This window comes from Poromitra crassiceps (assembly GCF_964638095.1).
Source record: "Poromitra crassiceps genome assembly, chromosome: 5".
NCBI classification, from domain to species: domain Eukaryota; kingdom Metazoa; phylum Chordata; class Actinopteri; order Beryciformes; family Melamphaidae; genus Poromitra; species Poromitra crassiceps.
Genome location: NC_139642.1, coordinates 54,196,296 through 54,216,295, shown reverse-complemented (window position 1 = coordinate 54,216,295; position 20,000 = coordinate 54,196,296). Strand labels below are relative to the sequence as shown.

The 20,000-nt window shown below is 45.5% G+C and overlaps 1 protein-coding gene across 1 annotated transcript in view; it reads right to left on the bottom strand.

The window, feature by feature from the left end:
- gucy1a2 (guanylate cyclase 1, soluble, alpha 2) overlaps positions 1-20,000 on the bottom strand; it is a gene marked incomplete at both ends in the record, with an annotated part of 41,718 nt that overhangs the window by 11,002 nt on the left and 10,716 nt on the right. The window contains 5 exons of the mRNA XM_083637084.1: positions 1-65; positions 2,257-2,529; positions 3,756-3,968; positions 17,475-18,373; positions 19,430-19,548. The exon at positions 1-65 is cut by the window's left edge and continues 79 nt beyond it. Of these exons, the coding sequence (XP_083493210.1) occupies positions 1-65; positions 2,257-2,529; positions 3,756-3,968; positions 17,475-18,373; positions 19,430-19,548 (1,569 nt within the window). The remainder of the gene's footprint in view (positions 66-2,256; positions 2,530-3,755; positions 3,969-17,474; positions 18,374-19,429; positions 19,549-20,000) is intronic.

Genomic DNA, 20,000 nt, shown 5'->3' with positions numbered 1-20,000 from the left:
GCGTGGCTGTCAATCTTCTTGTGGAGTCCACACGCTACACAGTAGGCGTCGCCTATCGTCTCGATCTGTACGGGAGTTTGAATGAGAAGATGGGGAGGAAGGGCAGAAGGAATTTGGCATGAGTTGGAACAATCATTTTCTACATGATGCCATGTTACATGTTACATGTTACATTCTGTACATACATGTTAAGGTATTTAGGGAGGGAAAGACGTCTATGTTGTTACTGCAGTCAAACAGTCGCTATCTCCGGCTCAGACAAGTTGCTGGTGTTTAGCGGCTCATTTGTAAACAGCCTCTTAGAGCCAATCAGGACTCTGCTATTTCACCCTAGCCTAGGTAAACCCAGCCACCACGTGACCTGCTCTCTCAGTTCCCAGTCACTAGGAACAGGTCTGAGAGCAGGTCACGTGGGGGATGGGTTTACCCAGGCTAATTTCACCCCCCCCCCCCCTTCCCAGGTTGGTCCCACCTACATTACTTAACCCTTTAATTTACTGGCTGTTTTTGAGACTTTTTTGACAATAATTTATTTTGTGAAAAAAATATGATATATCTCCCATCGACTACTTTATGGGAATAGTCGATGACTACTGAAGTGCAGCAGTTGCGAATGCCCTACTAGGCTATAATGTCACAACTATGCTAAACGTTAGCACACATAGAGCTATAACTAGGCTATAATGTCACAACTATGCTAAACGTTAGCACACATAGAGCTATAACTAGGCTATAATGTCACAACTATGCTAAACGTTAGCACACATAGAGCTATAACTAGGCTATAATGTTACAACTATGCTAAACGTTAGCACACATAGAGCTATAACTAGGCTATAATGTCACAACTGTGCTAAACGTTAGCACACATAGAGCTATAACTAGGCTATAATGTCACAACTATGCTAAACGTTAGCACACATAGAGCTATAACTAGGCTATAATGTCACAACTATGCTAAACGTTAGCACACATAGAGCTATAACTAGGCTATAATGTCACAACTATGCTAAACGTTAGCACACATAGAGCTATAACTAGGCTATAATGTCACAACTATGCTAAACGTTAGCACACATAGAGCGAGTGGCATTTACACGCGGAGCGCTTGCGAATTGGTCCGGGGATGTCAGGCTAATCAGAAGTAGCTGTCTGGCGCAATGTAGCGCCATGACGTAGCCTAACTGTGCCACCAAAGAGATCTTTCACCATTGAAGAATTCTTTTACAGTACGTTTCCCACAGTTGAAAGAGTGGGCTACATGTCATGACAGACAGTTGATGAAAGAAAAGAGAGACAAGAGAGAGCACGGAGACAAACTACTCTGATTTAGCAGCAGTTCAGTCATTTAGACAGAGTAACCATGACAATGGCAATTACGGGTGACTCTCTCCCTCTCCTCTCCACGTCCTCCTGTTCTCTCTTTCACTCTCCCGTCTCGCACACACACACACACACACACACACGCACACACACACACACACACACACACGCACACACACACACACACACACACACGCACACACACGCACGCACACACACACACACGCACACGCACACACACACGCACACACAAACTCTCTTTACTCTGATACACATAATACTCTGTCTCACTGCCTGCCTCTTTCTTCCCCTCTGGTATTTTCCCTCTGATAGTTGACATTTCTGATAGACAATAACGCAGAAGAAAAGGCGGTTTCTATGGGAAGCTGACAAGGATACACAAGGATCAAGGTAAGAAGACGTAGAGGAAAGATAAAGGTGACGGTGACGATGAAAGAAAGAGTGAAAAGGAGGAGAAAAGACACAGGGAGGAGTCAACAAGATGGGGTGCCGCGGGGAGGAGGGAGGAGAAGCAATGCAGCGCAGAGGGAAGTAAAGAGAAGGAAGCAAAGGGAGAGGGTAGTTAGAGAGAGAGGGAAAGAAAGAAAGAAAGGAAGAAAAAGGAGGAAAATAGATCGGAAAGGAAGGATGCACAGAGGGATGGTTGTAACTAGGCCATGTAACTAGGCCCTGCTCTGCCCAGCCACACTGGAACAATATTGACAGATCGTTGTTAAGCTCCCACAGATTAGCCATTATTCAGTTACTCCCCCCTCCCCCCCACACACACTGTATCTGAGGATGTGTGTGCTTATGACCCTATATATATATATCTGTTACTCCCCCCTCCCCCACACACGCATGTGTGTGTGTGTCTGTGCGTGCGTGTGTGTGTATGTAGGTGTGTGTGCGTGTGTCTGTCTGTCTACCGACCTTATAAACGTCCAGAATGCCACACTGGTAGTCGAAGCGCGTGTACAGCTCGTTCAGCATGGAGATGACCTGCATGGGCGTGCACTGGGCGCACACGGCAGTAAAGCCCACGATGTCCGAGAACAGCATGGTGACGTCATCAAACTTGCGCGCGGGCACGTTCTGACCCTGCCACAGCTTCTGGGCCACGTCGCCCGGAAATATGGAGTACAGGAGATCCACGGTTCTCCGCTTTTCCTCCTCCAGTGCTTGGTGAGTCCGCTCCAACGTGGCCTGGGAGAGGAGGGCAGAGGGGGGCAGGGGAGATCCATTTGTTCTGTCTGTTTTGCTTTGATGAAGGTATTGATGATAAGGATGTTGAAGGGGGTACGGAACCAAATTCAAAGTGCTGGTACATGTCAATCTATTTAGATTTTATTTGTGATATTTCTGCATAGGCTTATTTGTGTGGGGGCGAGTTTCTCTATGTCTGAGTCTGTGATACACTTCTTTGGGCAGGCAAGTGGACTAAGACATATCTATTAACAATGGCCTAGGGCAGTAGCTGCAGTGCTGTAGGAGAGAGAGAGAGATGCCACACTGTTGGCCAGTGAGCAGCTGTATGGGAGCGGGTCAAGACTCAGTGTAGCCCTCACTGCCTTGCTCAAAGGTTACTTTAGCTACTTATGAGGAAGATTCAAGATTCAAGATTTTTATTGTCACTCCGTAGTACATAGTACAAATATAACAGGGCATATGAGTGCAAAAACAACAAGAGACACAACAAGCAATAAGGCAGTATAGTGATAAGACAAGTCAGAGACAGTGGCATATTCACTGCACATTCTAGGTGCACATGTCATGTGCATACTTTAGACGTGCTTAAACATTTTAAATTCGACGTATTTGACATACAGGTGCAAATAGCATATACCTAATTAAACATACAATTAAACATTAGACATACATAATGGTAGCAGCTACAGTACGGTACAGTACAGCTACTACACTATTTGTGTATGTATTTGTGTGTAAGAGTTACTTCCAGTCGGCATTCGGCACCTGATACGAAACCAACCACAAAACAGAGCATTCACCATCATGCATACAGACTATTTGGGTGTCCAAGTGAAATGTTCTATGGTCTCTCCCGATTATAGCGTTAGCTGAACCGTTTGGTTCGACGAAGTAAAACTATTTTATAAGCATTTTACGAAATGTCTATGGGAAAATAAATGGTAGAGTGCTGAAGCAGGAAGTGACGTTCCACTTTATGACAAACTGGCATTGTTGCATTTCTGATCAACTACCGTATGTCATATATCAATATCATGTTATTTATGGGGGCTTTAAAACATCAATGACAGATGAATAGATCTGGGGGCCGGGGCTATTTTTCTTAAAAAAAATAAAAAAATAAAAAATAAAATTACCGAGGTCATGACCTCGGTGTGCTCAATGGTAGTTACGGGCATGCACACAGACAGGGTTAATGACGGTGGCAAATCAGGCCCTTTTACCTTGAGCTTGTCCATCCTCTTCTTTAGGCCGTCCTGGGCCTTGGCCTGCTCTCCCACCAGGATGACGTCCCGTGTGGCATCGTGGATGGGGATGTCTGACAGGTGGAGGCCCCTGCCCATCAGTTCCTCCAGCTTATCAACACGCGGCGAGCCCAGGAACATCAAGGAGCAGGACTCGGGCACGTGGATCATCTGACCCTTTAACTCCATCACCTGGTGGAGAGGACAGGCAGTCAGAAAAGTCAGTTGTTTTGTTTTGTTCATTTCGTTAAATTCTTCATGTCAGTAAGCCAAAGCCAACATCATTTCCTAGTAGTAATGACAAAGTGGCTGACATTGTGCAATCATCGTCATATATTGATTATCGACGAGTCAACACCGCGCTCGTTACATAAAGTTGACTTGTGTTAACCCCCAACCCCCCCCCCCCCCCCGCGCTCTCCCCCCGGCCCGCTCTACTCGCCATCGGCAGAAAAAACTGACCATCATCCCATGTTTCTAAACAAAGATCCCTCATGTCTAGAAGGGTAAAACCGGCAAATAACCTGCCCCGACTAACCAGCCATGGTCCAGACTTCATGTTTAGAAGTGGCTAGAGAGTGATGGGGAGGGAGAAGAGGCACCAGAAATGCTATTCAATATCACTTGACTCACATGTGTTTATTTATGTATTTGTTTATGTATTTATGTATTTATTTATTTGTTTGCTAATGTTGTACCATCGGAGAGCCATCCTACAATGTCTTGGTAATGGATGTGACCATATGTTGTCGTCAAAAATATATTCTGTCATCCTATAAGATGGCCTGAAAATAGAGCGAGGAGAAATAATATGACTACTGCTACTGCTGGTGCTGCTGCCATACAACTAATAATAATAATATAAATAATATGACTAATAATAACGGTAACACAATAAAACACAATTCAAAATCAACAGTGAAAAAAGCATGTCAATATAAAAGCAGGTCACGGAGACAGAATGAACCTGGGGGAAGGGAGAGGGAGACAGTGAGAGCTCTTCATGGTAGTTTATGTTCTTTTATTAGCCTTCGCGTTGCTATGGAGGTCTAGTCCACCTGATACATTACAGTCTTTCCTCTCACCTGTGTGCTCTGCATGTATACAGTGTGAGGGCATAGGGACAGACCCCATACCATGGTAATATGCATTATGTACATCAATATATGTACTCACACATGCATATATAATTAATTAATTTGCTGGCCACAGATGATTATTGATTACCGGTATTTGGTGAAATGGTGAAATTCTAAAGGAATACAGCAACTTCTTTACAAATAAACTCTTTGACCAACCCAACTAAAAGTAACCGTTTCACCTGTGTAGAGGATGAAAAAAAAATTGTTTCTAAAAGAAATAATATATGCCAACATGAATGATGATGTCACAATGAATCGAACCCACAACCTCTGGCCCCGGTGTCTCTGTGTGTATTATTCCTTCACACCACCAGCTGCCCTTCCCACTCACAGCTCTTCTCCGGGCGCTCTTGTCTCTTCCCTCTTCCCTCTGCCTGTCACCATTCAAAACTGACTGAGGCTCGAACCCACAACCGCAAAAGTGGCTGAGGTCTCAATATTGCCAGGCAGCAAGCCTACTCTCTGTGCCACCAAGTCAGACTGATTGAATGAGGTTTTCTAAGGGCTTTAAATGACTCTTTCCTCTGGCTGTCGACAATGAAAACTGACTGAGGATCGAACCCACAACCTCAAAAGTCACTGAGGCTCAAACCCACAAGCTCCAAACTGCTAGACAGCAATCCAACTCTCTGAGCTAGTGGGTCATAGCAATTAAGACTAGAAGATTAAAGCATAGTATTTATGCATCTTAAAATACGTTTTGAAGGGACCTTTAAGTTGAATAGTATTTGAATTATATTAATATGACGTGAGTTTCTATTCGCCTTGCACAGAAAACCTTTTACTTTTATACTTGAGTACATTTCAGAGCCTGTACTTTTTTCCTTTTACTTGAGTAATTAAGTTGAATCAGTACTTCTGCTACCAGTCTTTTTTTTACACAAATAACTGTACTTCTACTTAATCAGAGCAACAATGTGATTAAATTTGGAATGACAAGAAAGAATTACACATCTGTGCAATAGGCTATGTAGGCCGAAATAACTCAGATATAGGGTTTGCAATTGTAACGTTCCATATAATGAAGTATCTCATGCGTGTTGATTTAATGATTGTTTTGCACCTGCTGCTCACGTTTGAGATACTTCTGGCTCGCCTGGAAAGAAAGTGGGAGCAGCCGAGTACAGTCAGCCAATCAGAGGCAGAGAGGGGCGGGTCATGCCTTCGCCATCATGGGGGAAAAAATATCGCGCCCTGTGGATACATAAGCTAGTCTCTGTCTCTCTCCATCTCTCTCCAATTTCCCTGTGTCTCTCTGTGGCTCCCTATCCTCTGGCTCCCTGTCTGTTTCTTTCCTTACTCTCTCTCTCTCTCTCCCTCCATCCCATCTTTCTGTTTCTCTTGTCTCTCTCTCCATCTTTGTTTCTTCTCTCTCTCTCTCCATCTTTGTTTCTTCTCTCTCTCTCTCTCTCTATAGTGCCAGATAGATTATTCTGCCAGTGAGCACACTGCAGCCCTGTTTTATTTATAGCACAACGCTCTCCTAGGTCTGCATAATACATGCATACAGTCTACATCCCCCCCACACACACACATCATTACCCCCCAGCCCCCATCCAACACACACACACACACACACAGACTCACACTTTCTCAGATACACAGACATAAGTGTAAACACACATGCAAACTCTACAGCCTTCAACCCACAGAGATCAAGTACCAAGACACGCCCATCTCCTGAAACACCCAAATCAGTGTGTGTACTACTTTTTTTCCAGATTTCCCCCATTTTCTCGCCAATTGTAATTTATAATAATTAATAATTAATTTGCCAATTCCCCCTGCCGTCCCAGTTGTTGCTCCACCCCCTCTGCCCATCTGGGGAAAGTTGTAGACTATAGGTACGGAGGCTCGAACCTGCGAACCTACGTGTTGGTAGGCAGGGAATGGACACCTACACTACAGTGTGTACTACTACTCAGTGACACTTGGGTAACCACACGCACAATAACACACATTACTACATACAGAGGAACACACACACATTCAGATGTGATTGTAGTGGGCTTTACACCTGTACACACAGCCACACAAATACACAGTACACCCACTCAAACATGCAGGTGTACGCGCGCACACACACACACACACACACACACACACACACACACACACACACACACACACACACACACACACACACACACACACACACACACATGTATTTTTACAGTATGTCTGCAGCAGTGGGAGGATGCGAGCAGCTGTTTCCTGAGGTTGTGTCTGGCCGAGTGGGAGGGACTAACACTGCACACATGACATACATACTAACAACCATCTCCATGGAGACGACAAAACGGGGAAAGCCAGAATTCCTGCCCGGAATGCTGTGGAATACCTGTACTGTGCTCACTTAGCTTAGCTTAGCTCTCTCTATATGCATAGAGAGATGTGAGCAAATGTATTGTCACGTAAATTTGGTTGTTGCACTGATGGAGTGAAGCTGACTCTGTTTACAGCGTACTGTTCACCTTTGTACACTGCACATCTGTGGTTGAACTATAAAAAAGCCAGCCTTCAGAGGCATAAAATGATGCTCTGAGAATACTGCTAAAAAAGGCCCAGATGGACTAGTGCGAGTGAGATGTTTGTGAGTGCTGGAGTGAACACACTGCAAGCTGTGTTGAGAAATGTAATGTACAGGTTTATCTGTCGGCTAAATGATTCTGAAAATCAACTTGTGGTGGTGCCGGTGAACATTGCGTACAGTGCCACACGCTGCACGTCTCAGCTTTGGGAGCACTGGTATAGGTGTCTTTTAACACTTTAAGTGCCACGGCCCTTGGGCAAAAGGTTGCTTGCTGTGCCACATAGGCCGCAATGCATTTTAAAACAGTCATATAATTTCTTTAATAATTACTATGTAAACACTGAACACGCACAAATAACGATGAGACTCTCTTCTATCACCTGCAAAAAAAAGTTTATTGGTCCCATTTTCCGTTCTTTAGTTATGAGCCGGAGAAGATAGCTTGATTGAACGAAAAACAGAGCTTTTTTTCTACGAGCTGAGATAATGAGCCTTTTGTGAAATTAAACATTTCAAGCACATCACTGACTCTGAAGCTAATTTTCTGATGTAGTCACACCTCAAAAATAATTTCCTTCAATAAAACAGTGAAGGCAAGGGAATTTTGTTTGGAAGAATAATATTTTTAGCTGAAACCAGCAGCGCTGGCGCCTGCATGCGCTGCTGGTTGCAGCTTCTTGCTGATCTTTTGCTGCTGGTGGGCATCGGATATTCTGGCTTGCGTTTGCCAACCCTGTCCTGCTGTCTGGGTCTGTGTTGTGTACTTGGCTCTGCGTGCCCACCTCCCCCCCTCCTCCTCCCCCCCCCCCCCCCGTTGTGGGAGGAGTGTCTCTCTGCTCTGCTGTTTTCTCTGCCTGTGCTCAGCACTGAAAAAGTCCGCTAGATCCTGCTTTTTTACAGCCGCGTGTACCAGCTCCCATGCTTCAAGTTGAGAATAATAACAAATCCACGGCTGATCATGCAAATGGGTGTTGCAGCGGACACGGAGGCTGTTGCAGCGGACACCGAGGTGCTCAATTGTGATAGCAGATTGGCTGCTGCAGGGGCACAGCTAAACGTTGCTTCAATGAAGCAGCTGCATACGGACGGATGCGATGCGATTTCCTGCTTTTCCCCAACGACATGGGGACTTCTTCTGTGTGTTTCACTCCACGTTCTCTCATCTGGAGAGCGCTGTCGCCACCTAAGGGTTCTGTAAAATAGGTTAGACACATTCAATACCTCTGATATTGTAAGAGGCGATGTAAGAGGCATAGATCGACACCCCCCCGTCAAAAAAAAAAATTCGAGTTATTGACGCCATTTGGCGTCGCTGGCACTCTACGGTAAATTTCTAATGACGCCATATGGCGTCGCTGGCACTGAATGTGTTAACACATTGACTGCCAGCCATTTTTTTCTTGCTGTAGGTAGCTTCTGCCAAGCCGTTTTTTGAGGATTGTGGCTCATTTTACAAGCGCCGAGGATTATTTTCTGCTTGGAGTTTGTGAACATACAATATCTCAAAAGTACTAATAGAATGTGTACTTTCTCTGTCTAAAAGAGTTAGTTTGTAGAGTTAGTAGTTATGTAAGCATTATCAGTTGAATACAGCATGGTTTTAGCATGAGAAAAAATATTCAGAGATAAACGGCTTTTTGTGAAATTCGATAGAGCTGTCACTTTAACCATTCATTTTTGGCTCTCTCTCTCTCTCTCTCTCCCTCCCCCTCTCGCTCTCTCTCTCTCTCTCTCTCTCCCTTCCCCTCGCTCTCCCTCCCTCTCTCTCTCTCTCTCTCTCTCTCTCCCTCCCTCTCGCTCTCCCTCCCTCTCTCTCTCTCTCCCTCCCTCTCGGGAGGGAGACGCACTAGGTTTAATCCTAGTGAGAGGGGGAGAGGGAGAGAGAGAGAGAGAGAGAGAGAGAGAGGGAGGGAGGGAGAGAGAGAGAGCGAGAGAGAGAGAGAGGGAGAGAGCGAGAGGCAGAGTTGCTTCAACCCCTCCCTCTTCTTGGCTGCCGCGGCCGTCACAGTCTCAGTGCTTTTGCTGCTCTCCTGTGCCTGTCTGCAGGCTGCTGTTTGAGGAAGTCGGCATGGACTCGCTCGCTTCTTGGGAGTTTTGGTTGAGAGAAGCTTTTGCGATTCTGGTCATATTTATGCTGCGTGTTTCAAAGTGTGTTCCACCTGTAATGTATTATGTAAATTTGCAATCCCGCATCGCCAGCAATCAGTGCGAAAACGAGAGCGTTTTCCCCCAACCATTTTCATGAGAATGTAATACTGTAAAATCGCCTCGCCATTTCCTTGCTCCCTTTTTCTTTGATTTCGCTCGTCTGGGGGAGCACTGTCAACACTTAGTGGGTCGGTAAAATAGATTATACACATTCAATACCTCCAATAATTGTACAGGAGACGTAAAAGGGATTGATCAACGCCCCACCGTCAAAAAAAAAAAAACGATTTTTTTGACGTATCCATACGTCGCTGGCAGTCAAGCGCTGGATTTTTTTTGACGTATGCATACGTCGCTGGCAGTTAACGTGTTAAAATGAGTCACTAGACTATTTTTATTTTGTGTTTTCTTTTAATCTTTTTTGTATTATGTGTATTTGACTGTATTTTTGTAAGGACCTTGAGTCTGCAATAAAGTCTATCTATCTATCTATCTATCTATATATTCATCTATATCTACATCTGCGTGTGTGTGTGTGTGTGTGTCTCTCACACATACTGCAGTGCATAATATACACTGAACGCACCAAATAGGAGGCTTTCATGAAGGACACTAATGAGGTGAATCCAGGTAGAAGTCTTGATCCCTTAATGAGTTCCCTTATTAAATCTCTCACAGAAGCAGAAGAGTTAACCCGTCTTCACGTGAGAAGAAGCCATCTCTCATTTCTCACCGCGAGTTAGAAAGGTCACGGGTAAGTAGGTCAAAGTTGAAACTGTTTGAACTTTCAGCGCAGCGCACGGGGGCAAATCCGAGCAGTGCGCAATGCCAACTGCATGGAGAACCACTTTCCCCACAGAAAACAACGGCACAGCGGGCGCAGAGCTGTGTCACCATGTGTGGGCGCTTTAGACGAGGGTTTTTAAGCTTTGACACAATTGAGGTATGAATTGTGCCAAAAGGGGTTGCAACTCAATATCAGGAAGACGTCCCAAATATGATCTATATTCAGTGTATGGCACACATGTACATAATGTATGTCATTCTCTTGCGCTCTCTCTCTCTCTGTTGCTGTCAGTGCCTGTCTCTCTTTCTGTCACTCTTGTTCTCTCTCTGTGTCTGTCTTTCTCTCTCTCACACACACACACACACACACACACACACACACACACTATGCACACACAGGCAGTTATAAACGAACACACCCCTGGAGGCCGTTGTGTTGGCCTAGTTGTGCGTCTCTCTTTTAGCTCCTTCTGCCTGCGTCTCCATCAGCGCAGCACAGCGGGAGAGAGGGAGAGAGAGAGAAGCGGGGGAGAATGAGAGGATGGTGGATAGGAGAGAAAGAGAGAGAAAACAGGGGAGATAGAGAGAGAGAGAGAGAGGGGGGAAGGGGAAGGAGAGAGAGAAAGTGAGGTGGGGGAGGCAGGGCGATAAAACGGAGGGGGATGGGGGAGAGACAGACAGAAGAGAAGAAAAAGGAGGAGAGAGCATGAGTGAGGGGAAGAGAGTCCAGGAGCAGAGAAGACATGAGATACTGTCCTCGTGCTAGACGTTCTTACAAAAGCACATACAACCACAATGGCAGTGGCCAGTACTGTTACAGAGTCCTATAGCCTTATACTTGTTAAGATGGATAGTCTTGCTGTGATGTATAAATTAACAGACTACTTATTTTCTCCTACAGTACCTGTATAGTTCTTCAATAAGCTGTTTTAATGCCTTGATAAAGACAGTCTCACTATGGGAAAAATGATTATTTTTTAAGTCTGTTAGAGTGAGCTACTTTGAAGCGTCAGCTCCTCGTGGTGACAGTCTACTCTGGTATTGAGCCTATACTTGGGCCTGTACATTTGTACAGTAACATGAATTTTAAACATTTATAGTTGTTGGATATGGCACTGTATAAGTGCTGTGCCTTATAATAGCAATATTTGGGTATACTCTCTCCTAGCCGAATCGCTTGGTTTGACCAAGTAAAATTATTTTTATAAGCATTTTACGAGAGAGCATGCACCTGTGTGCACAGAGAGAGAGAGAGAAACACACAGAGAGAGAGAGAGAGAGAGAGAGAGAGAGAGAGAGAGACAGAGAGAGAGAGAGAGAAACACACAGAGAGAGAGAGAGAGAGACAGAGAGAGAGAGACAGAGAGAGAGAGAGACAGAGAGACACAGAGAGAGACAGAGAGAGAGAGACAGAGAGAGAGAGATGTGATTTTACCTTTTCAAGAAGAAAAGAGATGGATGAGGTCCATGTAAAAGACCAAAACATGCAGTTTCACGCTCTCTCTCTCTGACCCACACACACACACACACACACACACACACACACACCACCCGCACGCACGCACGCGTGCACACACACACACACACACACACACACACACACACACAGACACACACCACCCGCACGCACGCACGCGTGCACACACACACACACACACACACACACACACACACACACACACACACACACACACGCACACACACATGCACACAAACACACACATGGAGCACAGCAGCACAGGGGTGTTTGGCCTCTCTAGCTTGGCCTGTCTCCTTGTCTCGTTGCCCTTTCTAGTGAAAATGTCAGAGCCCATCCTTCTGTTTGCCTCACTGTCTTTCTTTGTGTCTCTGACTCTAGGGTGCATTGGAAGCAAGCCATAACAATCAAAAAGCAAACCTCTGCTTAAGTATGTTTTCACAGTTCTGAAATATGCTAGGACACACTACACTAGAGTTACAAGAGCCTTTCAAATATCCAAATCTCTCTCTCTCTCTCTCTCTCTCTTTCACTCTCACTCTCTCACACACACACACACACACACACACACACACACACACACACACACACACACACACACACACACACACACACACAAGAAGCAACAGAGAGTGCTGGAGTACCTCTCATAGAGGTGGGAGAGAGGAGGAAGAGGGAAACGGATGAAAGAGAACAGATTTGCCGAACATTACTGCTGCTTTTCCATACATTTCAATGAATCGTGTGTGTGTGTGTGTGTGTGTGTGTGTGTGCGTGTGTGTGTGTGTGTGTGTGTGTGTGTGTGTGTGAGCCAACTATAATTGACTGGCAGACAGCTTAGCCCCAATTCAACCATTGTGAGCTGTATGCACCCAAACCTCCAGCCAAGCTTGCTAACTGGCTGCAAAACAACATCCTGTTTGTTGCCATGCTGTTTACTCACTTGGCCAGACTCTCTCCACACTTGGTTCAGCGCTGTACAGTACTGTACCAGCGCTGGAGAGAGTCTCAACCTCCTCTCATCCTGCTGTAGGGAAAAGAACACTCTGCCTTCTTTCCTTTTTTTTTAAACCAATCACAATCGTCTTGGGTGGCGCTACCTCCAGGGACGGTGTTCTTGCAAAATAGCATCGAGGAGGAACTTGTTTTGGTGGAACCAAATTGCTAAATCCACGCAAAAGAAAACGCCACATAAAACAGTAAGATAATGTATGCTGAGCGGGTAAAACTTGCCATTTTCAGCATCTAGGTTTGCTATCTCGCCGTTTCTCGTAGCGACGTGGACTCTGAAAACATGCTGATAGCATCTTGCCTTTTATAACCTTCACCCCGGATGTGTTTGTGTCAATCTTTCCCTGTAGTGCCCCTAGTGGAAAACCTGCAGGACTACAATAACAATATGTGGATTGAATACTATCAGTGAAGCCTGATAAGTTGTTGATATTCCAAATACATGTATTAAGGAAATCCACTCCGACTGATGTCATGATTATGATCTCCTGCCTCAAAGCGTATCATATCACTTTAAGGCTACTGTCTGGTATTAGTACTGGTATACTGTCTGGTTAAATGTTTTAATTTTGATACCTAATTTCCCAAAGTTTCGTCCAAATCCGATCAGTGTTGTCTAAATACAGTATCGCTTGTTGTGACACATGAATGGACAAACACACAATACAGTGCCTCCCTTGGGCCAATCAGTGTAATAGGGAAAATGCTAGAACACAGTGGTGAGATGCGTAATAATTACCCTTAGTTTAGTCAAAATCCAAACAGCTGTGTGTGTCACAGGTGACAGAAGAACAGATGGACAAACAAAGAAGGAAACAGATGGAGAGTGACCCAGAGTCCCCAATAAATACTCGGGTAATTAAGGAAAAATTTAAATTAAGAAGCGCTAGCTGGGTTGTTTATAGTCCAATTAAGGAAATTATGCAAAGAACCAAACAAACAATGAGGTAAGGTGTGTGGTGAGCAGCTTACTGCTTTTGGAACTGTAGAAAAGACATCTATGTCCACATGCCTATTGGCACAGTAAGGTGGTGGACAAGTGAAAAAGCCTTTTTTAAACACGAAGCCAAGACAACAGATGAAATAACCAGCGTGTTTCAGATCACAGGCAGCCTTCCTCCTTCACCCGGGTACCATGTCTCCCCCCTTGCTTATTTGAATGCACCTGCACTCAGTTCAGTTCGGTCATTTGCAATGGTTGATTCGTGGCAGCAGGTGCATAATAACCCAGCTTTGGTTAGAAATGCATTTTACCTGGTAGCCTTGTGAGGATCATGGACCTAATTTACCTACGGGGATCAAAGAACGTTTCATCTTATTTTATCTGGTGCACTCACAGAATCGGCCCCTAGACAAGATGCCTATAAGAACGAAGCAATGGCACAAGAACTAAGAGGAGAAATACAAAGAACAACTACCATGAAAACACTTCTCAAGGTCTCTACAAAACCAGAAGATAGAGCCAGCGAAACAATGGAGAAGAGAAGAGACACACACGCACGCACGCATGCACGCACGCACGCACGCACGCACGCACATACACACACACACACACACACACACACACACACACACACACACACACACACACACACACACACACACACACACACACACACACACACACACACACACACACACACACACACAGCAGTTGCAGCTGACCTGATCATTCTCCTTTCTGTCAGTTCCATTTAGGACCAAGGTGTTTGGAGCTGTTGCTACAGCATGCAGAGACCGACCAATCAATAGACAACTGGATACAACCTACAAATGCACCTGATTGATTGTGTCTGGCAGATTGAACCAATTGAAACATGTACATTCAAAAACTTCTCCCATCCAAAAAGATCATAGGCTTGCAGGAGTGGTGCAGCGGAGGGAACGTGTGAAGGAATGCTACTATGCAGAGCTATAGACCTTATTCGCTAACCCCGGACAGCGCCATATTGTTGACATAACGTCCTGCAGCTGACAACTATAGTAACGGCCTTATTGTCGTTTCTGTTCCATTACAAAATAGCGATAGTGATGACAGCAATAAAAAAAAAACAGAGTTGTTGTTTGTATGCTGCCGTTAATGCCTGTAATAATAAACAAAAGAAAAAACGAGGTGAACAGACTTTGCTGTGAGGAGCTGTCAGAAAGTTTCACCTGTCTCTCCTAACTATCCACACATTTCCTGTGCTGCTGACGTATCCTCCGTCTCGCTCCCTTCACGTCTGTGGACGGTAGAGATAGAAACAAACCACGGGGACTTTATTGCTGTCATTACTACAGCCGTGTGTAACGCAGGTCACCATCCGAACACAATTGGAACGATACAGGTAATGCTAACGGCGGCTAGCTTCCTATAAACTCTGCTCTTACATAGGCTGTCACTTAAAGCGGCTGCGCTATGTCAACAACATGGCGGCAGTGGGCGTGCCCGTACATGAGTGACGTCAATCGAATAAGGTCTATAGTGACACTAACAGTCTCTTTTTAAATGGATTTTTTTTTTATTATTATTTTATAGATTGCGTGGCCAATCCTACCCATATTAGGGATGGGCATTTTAAGAAATTTCATTAACTGATCATCGGGAAAATTAACAACCAAAAAAAGAAGAGGAAGAAGAATAAAAAAAAGATATGTCGCTTTCGCAGCTCCGAGCCAAAACTTCAGAAATTAATGAGCCAACGCTGCTGCATTCTCAAACAAGATTGAGCCTCTTTTAGACACAATTCCACAAAGCAATTGATTATCGATCATCATCGATTAATCTTGCCCTTCCCTAACCCATATAAGGCAAAGGTCTGTGGCTCTCCCAAAATAACTGTGAATTCCTCATTAATTTCCAACGCGGAACAACTTAGGAGCCTCACAAGAGACAACTACTCTTTGTTTTTAAATGTATCTTCTTCAGGAGCAACACTGTGGACTTGATCATTCATGATAATCCAACAAATAGTGCGAGAGCCAGCCATCTGGCAGCCCAGGCATATTAAGTCAAATACTGTCAATTGTCAAGGTTGCTTGTCATCAATGATAAAATATAAATCCTATAGAGATGGTGAGATAAGGTCCCTATAGTTCAGTCTCTCCAGTCTGGAAAGCGTTGTGTGCTTGACAGTGTGACAGACAGCAACTGAATACATTGTATTCAGTTGTTAATATTTAATTGTTTTATTCAATAAAACGATGAATAGTTTTTAACCAGAGGAATTCAAATTAATTATTTGACTCAATCATTGAATCCAACAAGAATCTTCTGATCTGTGTCGCCTCATTTATCTCTTGCAGGCTTCCTATCATCTGATTGCAGAAGAAATTAAGTGGACTGTAAAATGGCATGATTGGACATGTGCCCAGCAGCGCTAGTCTTGTTTCCATACTCGTATTTTCTTTGTTGCAATGGATTTCAAACCAATCATTAAATAAAAGAGATGTTTATTATTTCAAACATATTGTAGACTGGAGAGAAAGAAATTGGTTTCTAAGACTCTAGCCAAACATACTGTACTGTAGCTCTCAGCAACCATTGTAAAAGTCTTCCACTCTGACATTCTATGCTATTCTATGCTTCTATGCATTCTATGCTGACTCTATGCATTCTATGCTGACTCTATGCATTCTATGCTGACTCTATGCATTCTATGCTGACATGGGCCAACCACACCGCCACTGTTGTCAAAAAGGCCCAACAGCGACTACACGGACTCAGACGCCTGAAGAAATTCGGGCTAAGGCCAAAAATCCTCAGGGACTTCTACAGAGGCACCATTGAAAGCCTGCCGACTGGCTGCTTCACCACCTGGTACGGGAACTGCACCACCATGGACCGCAGGGCGCTAAGAAGGGTGAGGCGCGCGGCCCAGCACGTAAGAGGATGTGAGCTGCCAGAACTGCAAGATCTGTACAACCAGCGGTGCCTCAGGAGGTCCATGAAGGTCATCAAAGACACAAACCACCCCCACAACAGTCTGTTCTCCCTGCTACCCTCAGGGAGGAGATACAGGGTCCCAAGAGCATGCACAAATCGCTTGAGGGACAGTTTCTTCCCGCAGGCCACGAGACTCCTTAACATATACAAATAGTGTAGTAGCCGTACTGTACCGCACTGCAGCTGCTACCATCACGTATGACTAATGTTCAATAGTATGTTAATTAGGCATATGCTATTTGCACCTAACAGAATGTTACTATGTTTAATTATGTTTAAAGTATGTTCATGCCATTTGCACATATGTGCAGTGAATACGCCACTGTCTGTGGCGTGTCTTACTGCTTTATTGCTTGTTGCCTCTTGTTTTTATTTTTATTTTTTTGCACTATGTTGTAACGGAGTCTACAGCACAAGAATTTCACACGTAATACTTGTACTACGGAGTGACAATAAAAATCTTGAATCTTGAATTCTTTCTCAAATAGTTCAATTAGAACTGAATATGTGTATTTTAGCACAAACCTCAATGAACTTCTGATGACTTGAAATTTGGAAGTGGATTGAAATCTTCCAAATAGTTCTTTAAAGGGGACAATAATTTCATTTGATAATTTACATTCACATGCAGCAACATTTGGGACCTGAACAACAGCTATATCTGTTCCTCCTTTACCTTCTCCTTGGTGCCAGCCTGCGTGCTACTGCTGTCCGGCCTGGTGCGGATGGTGAAGGGGGATGCAAGCCTCAGCAGGATGCCCTGGAACGAAGGCTGCATCTTGGGTGAGACAATCTCAAAACAGTCCCTGAACGAGAGGCTCCGGTGGGGCTCGATGCGAGCCTGCTTCCTCAACCCCTCTCCAAGCTGCAGTAGCTCCATGTGGGGCCCCAGGGCCAGGTGGAAGGGGAAGGCACGGCAGAACGTGGCCAGGCTGATGCACAGGTCAGTGGCGTTGGTGGAGAGCGACAGGGGGGCCCTGGTGGAGGTCACCGAGGGAGAATTAGGAAGGGAGGAGAGGGAAGGAGCAGATGTTGTCTGGATGAGGAAGGACAGGCAATTTGAGGGGGAAGAGGTTGGGGATGGAGAGGGAGGTGGGGAGGAGGGGGATGCAGTCAGGGCGTGAGGGGCGGAGTCAGCGTCTGCATCTTCTGCATCTTCACTGGGCGGTAAGGGAGTTAGTGGCGGCGCCTCCTCCACCTCAACTTCTGAGTGGAAAATCCGCCTGGCAACAGCTGTGATCAGCCCTGGCATGACCAATCCAACCACAGGTGCGGGGTTGAAACAATGAAGAAGTAACACCTTCCCTCGCCCCTCTTGTTCTCCTCGCTCTCCCACTGCATCCACTCTTCTTCTGCCCGTCTCTTCCTCGTGCGGGTCCTTGCACTGGAAGGAGGGGTTCTCAGAGGAGGCACGACGTCCCGTGGAGGTGCGAACGTGTTCCAAAATGCCGTCAAAGCCATTGAAGAAGTCCTGGAGGTTGCCGCCCACGGCCCGGAGCACGCGTTCATTCTCCTCAAAACAGAGGCCGAAGAACTCCTCTCCGAAACGCTCTCGCAGTGCACAGAGCGGTACTCCTGAGAGGGAGGAGATCACACACACACCTTACTGTCAATGACACAGAACTGCACTCCTGTGAAGATACACACACAATACACTGTCATAGAGAGAAGTGGGACCAGACATAATCAGATACACACACGTGCACACGCACGCACACAAACACACACGCGCACACACACACACACAAACACACAGACACACACACGTGCACGCATGCACGCGCACACACACAGATAAACACTCTCACAGCAGATGTTTGCTGTCTGATCAGTCAACCCTGACGCATTGCAATTAGAGTGGCTTGAACATGGCAGACTGGACCACACACACACACACACACACACACACACACACATACACAAACACACACACACACACACACGAACACACCCGCACACACACAGAGGTGAGGTTGAGTATTGACTGTACTGGAGCAGGACATTAAGAGTCTTGCCACGACTCAAAGAGAGCCAAAGGGAAAGGGGAGGTAGAAGAATACAAAGGGAGAAAGACAGGAGGAAACAGAAGGGAGAATGGAGGTAGAGAATGCTGAAAGAGAGCGGTGGAAGACAGGACAGAGAATAGACTGAAAGACAAAAAAACAGACAGACAGACAGACAGACAGACAGACAGACACACACACAGACAGACAGCTGGACAGACAGACAGACAGACAGACAGACAGACACACACACAGACAGACAGACAGACAGGCAGGCAGACAGACAGACAAACAGGCAGACGGACGGACAGGCAGGCAGACAGACAGACGGACGGACAGACAGGCAGACAGACAGACAGACAGACAGGCAGGCAGACAGACAGACGGACGGACAGACAGGCAGACAGGCAGACAGACAGACAGACAGACAGACAGACAGACAGACACACAGACAGACAGACATTCAGGCAGGCAGACAGACAGACGGACGGACAGACAGGCAGACAGACAGACAGACAGACAGACAGACGGACAGACAGACAGACAGACAGGCAGACAAACAGGCAGATGGATGGACAGAAAGGTCACACACACACACACACACACACACACACACTGTACTACTGACCCAGTATGGTGGCCATGTACTGTAGAATTTCTGAGATGTCCTCTTCTGAACCAGAATTTTCTAGAAATGGACACTTCTCTCTCATTTCTCGCCTCTGTTCACTGCCATCTTCTTGGCACCTGTAAAAGACACAGACACACAAACACACATACACCCACACACCCACACACACACACACACACACACACACACACACACACACACACACACACACACACACACACACACACACACACACACACACACACACACACACACACACACACACACACACACACACACACACACACACATTCACAGGGATGAGCAAATAAGGAGAGCTAAAGAAGGGGCTAGTAAAACCCCTTTTAGATTGGCCAAAAATCCCAATAATATCCACAAACTACTGACATTTTCTTCACAAAGTGACTGAGGGGACAGTTAGAAACAAAGTGACTGAGGGGACAGTTAGAAACAAAGTGACTGAGGGGACAGGTAGAAACAAAGTGACTGAGGGGACAGGTAGAAACAAAGTGACTGAGGGGACAGTTAGAAACAAAGTGACTGAGAGGACAGGTAGAAACAAAGTGAC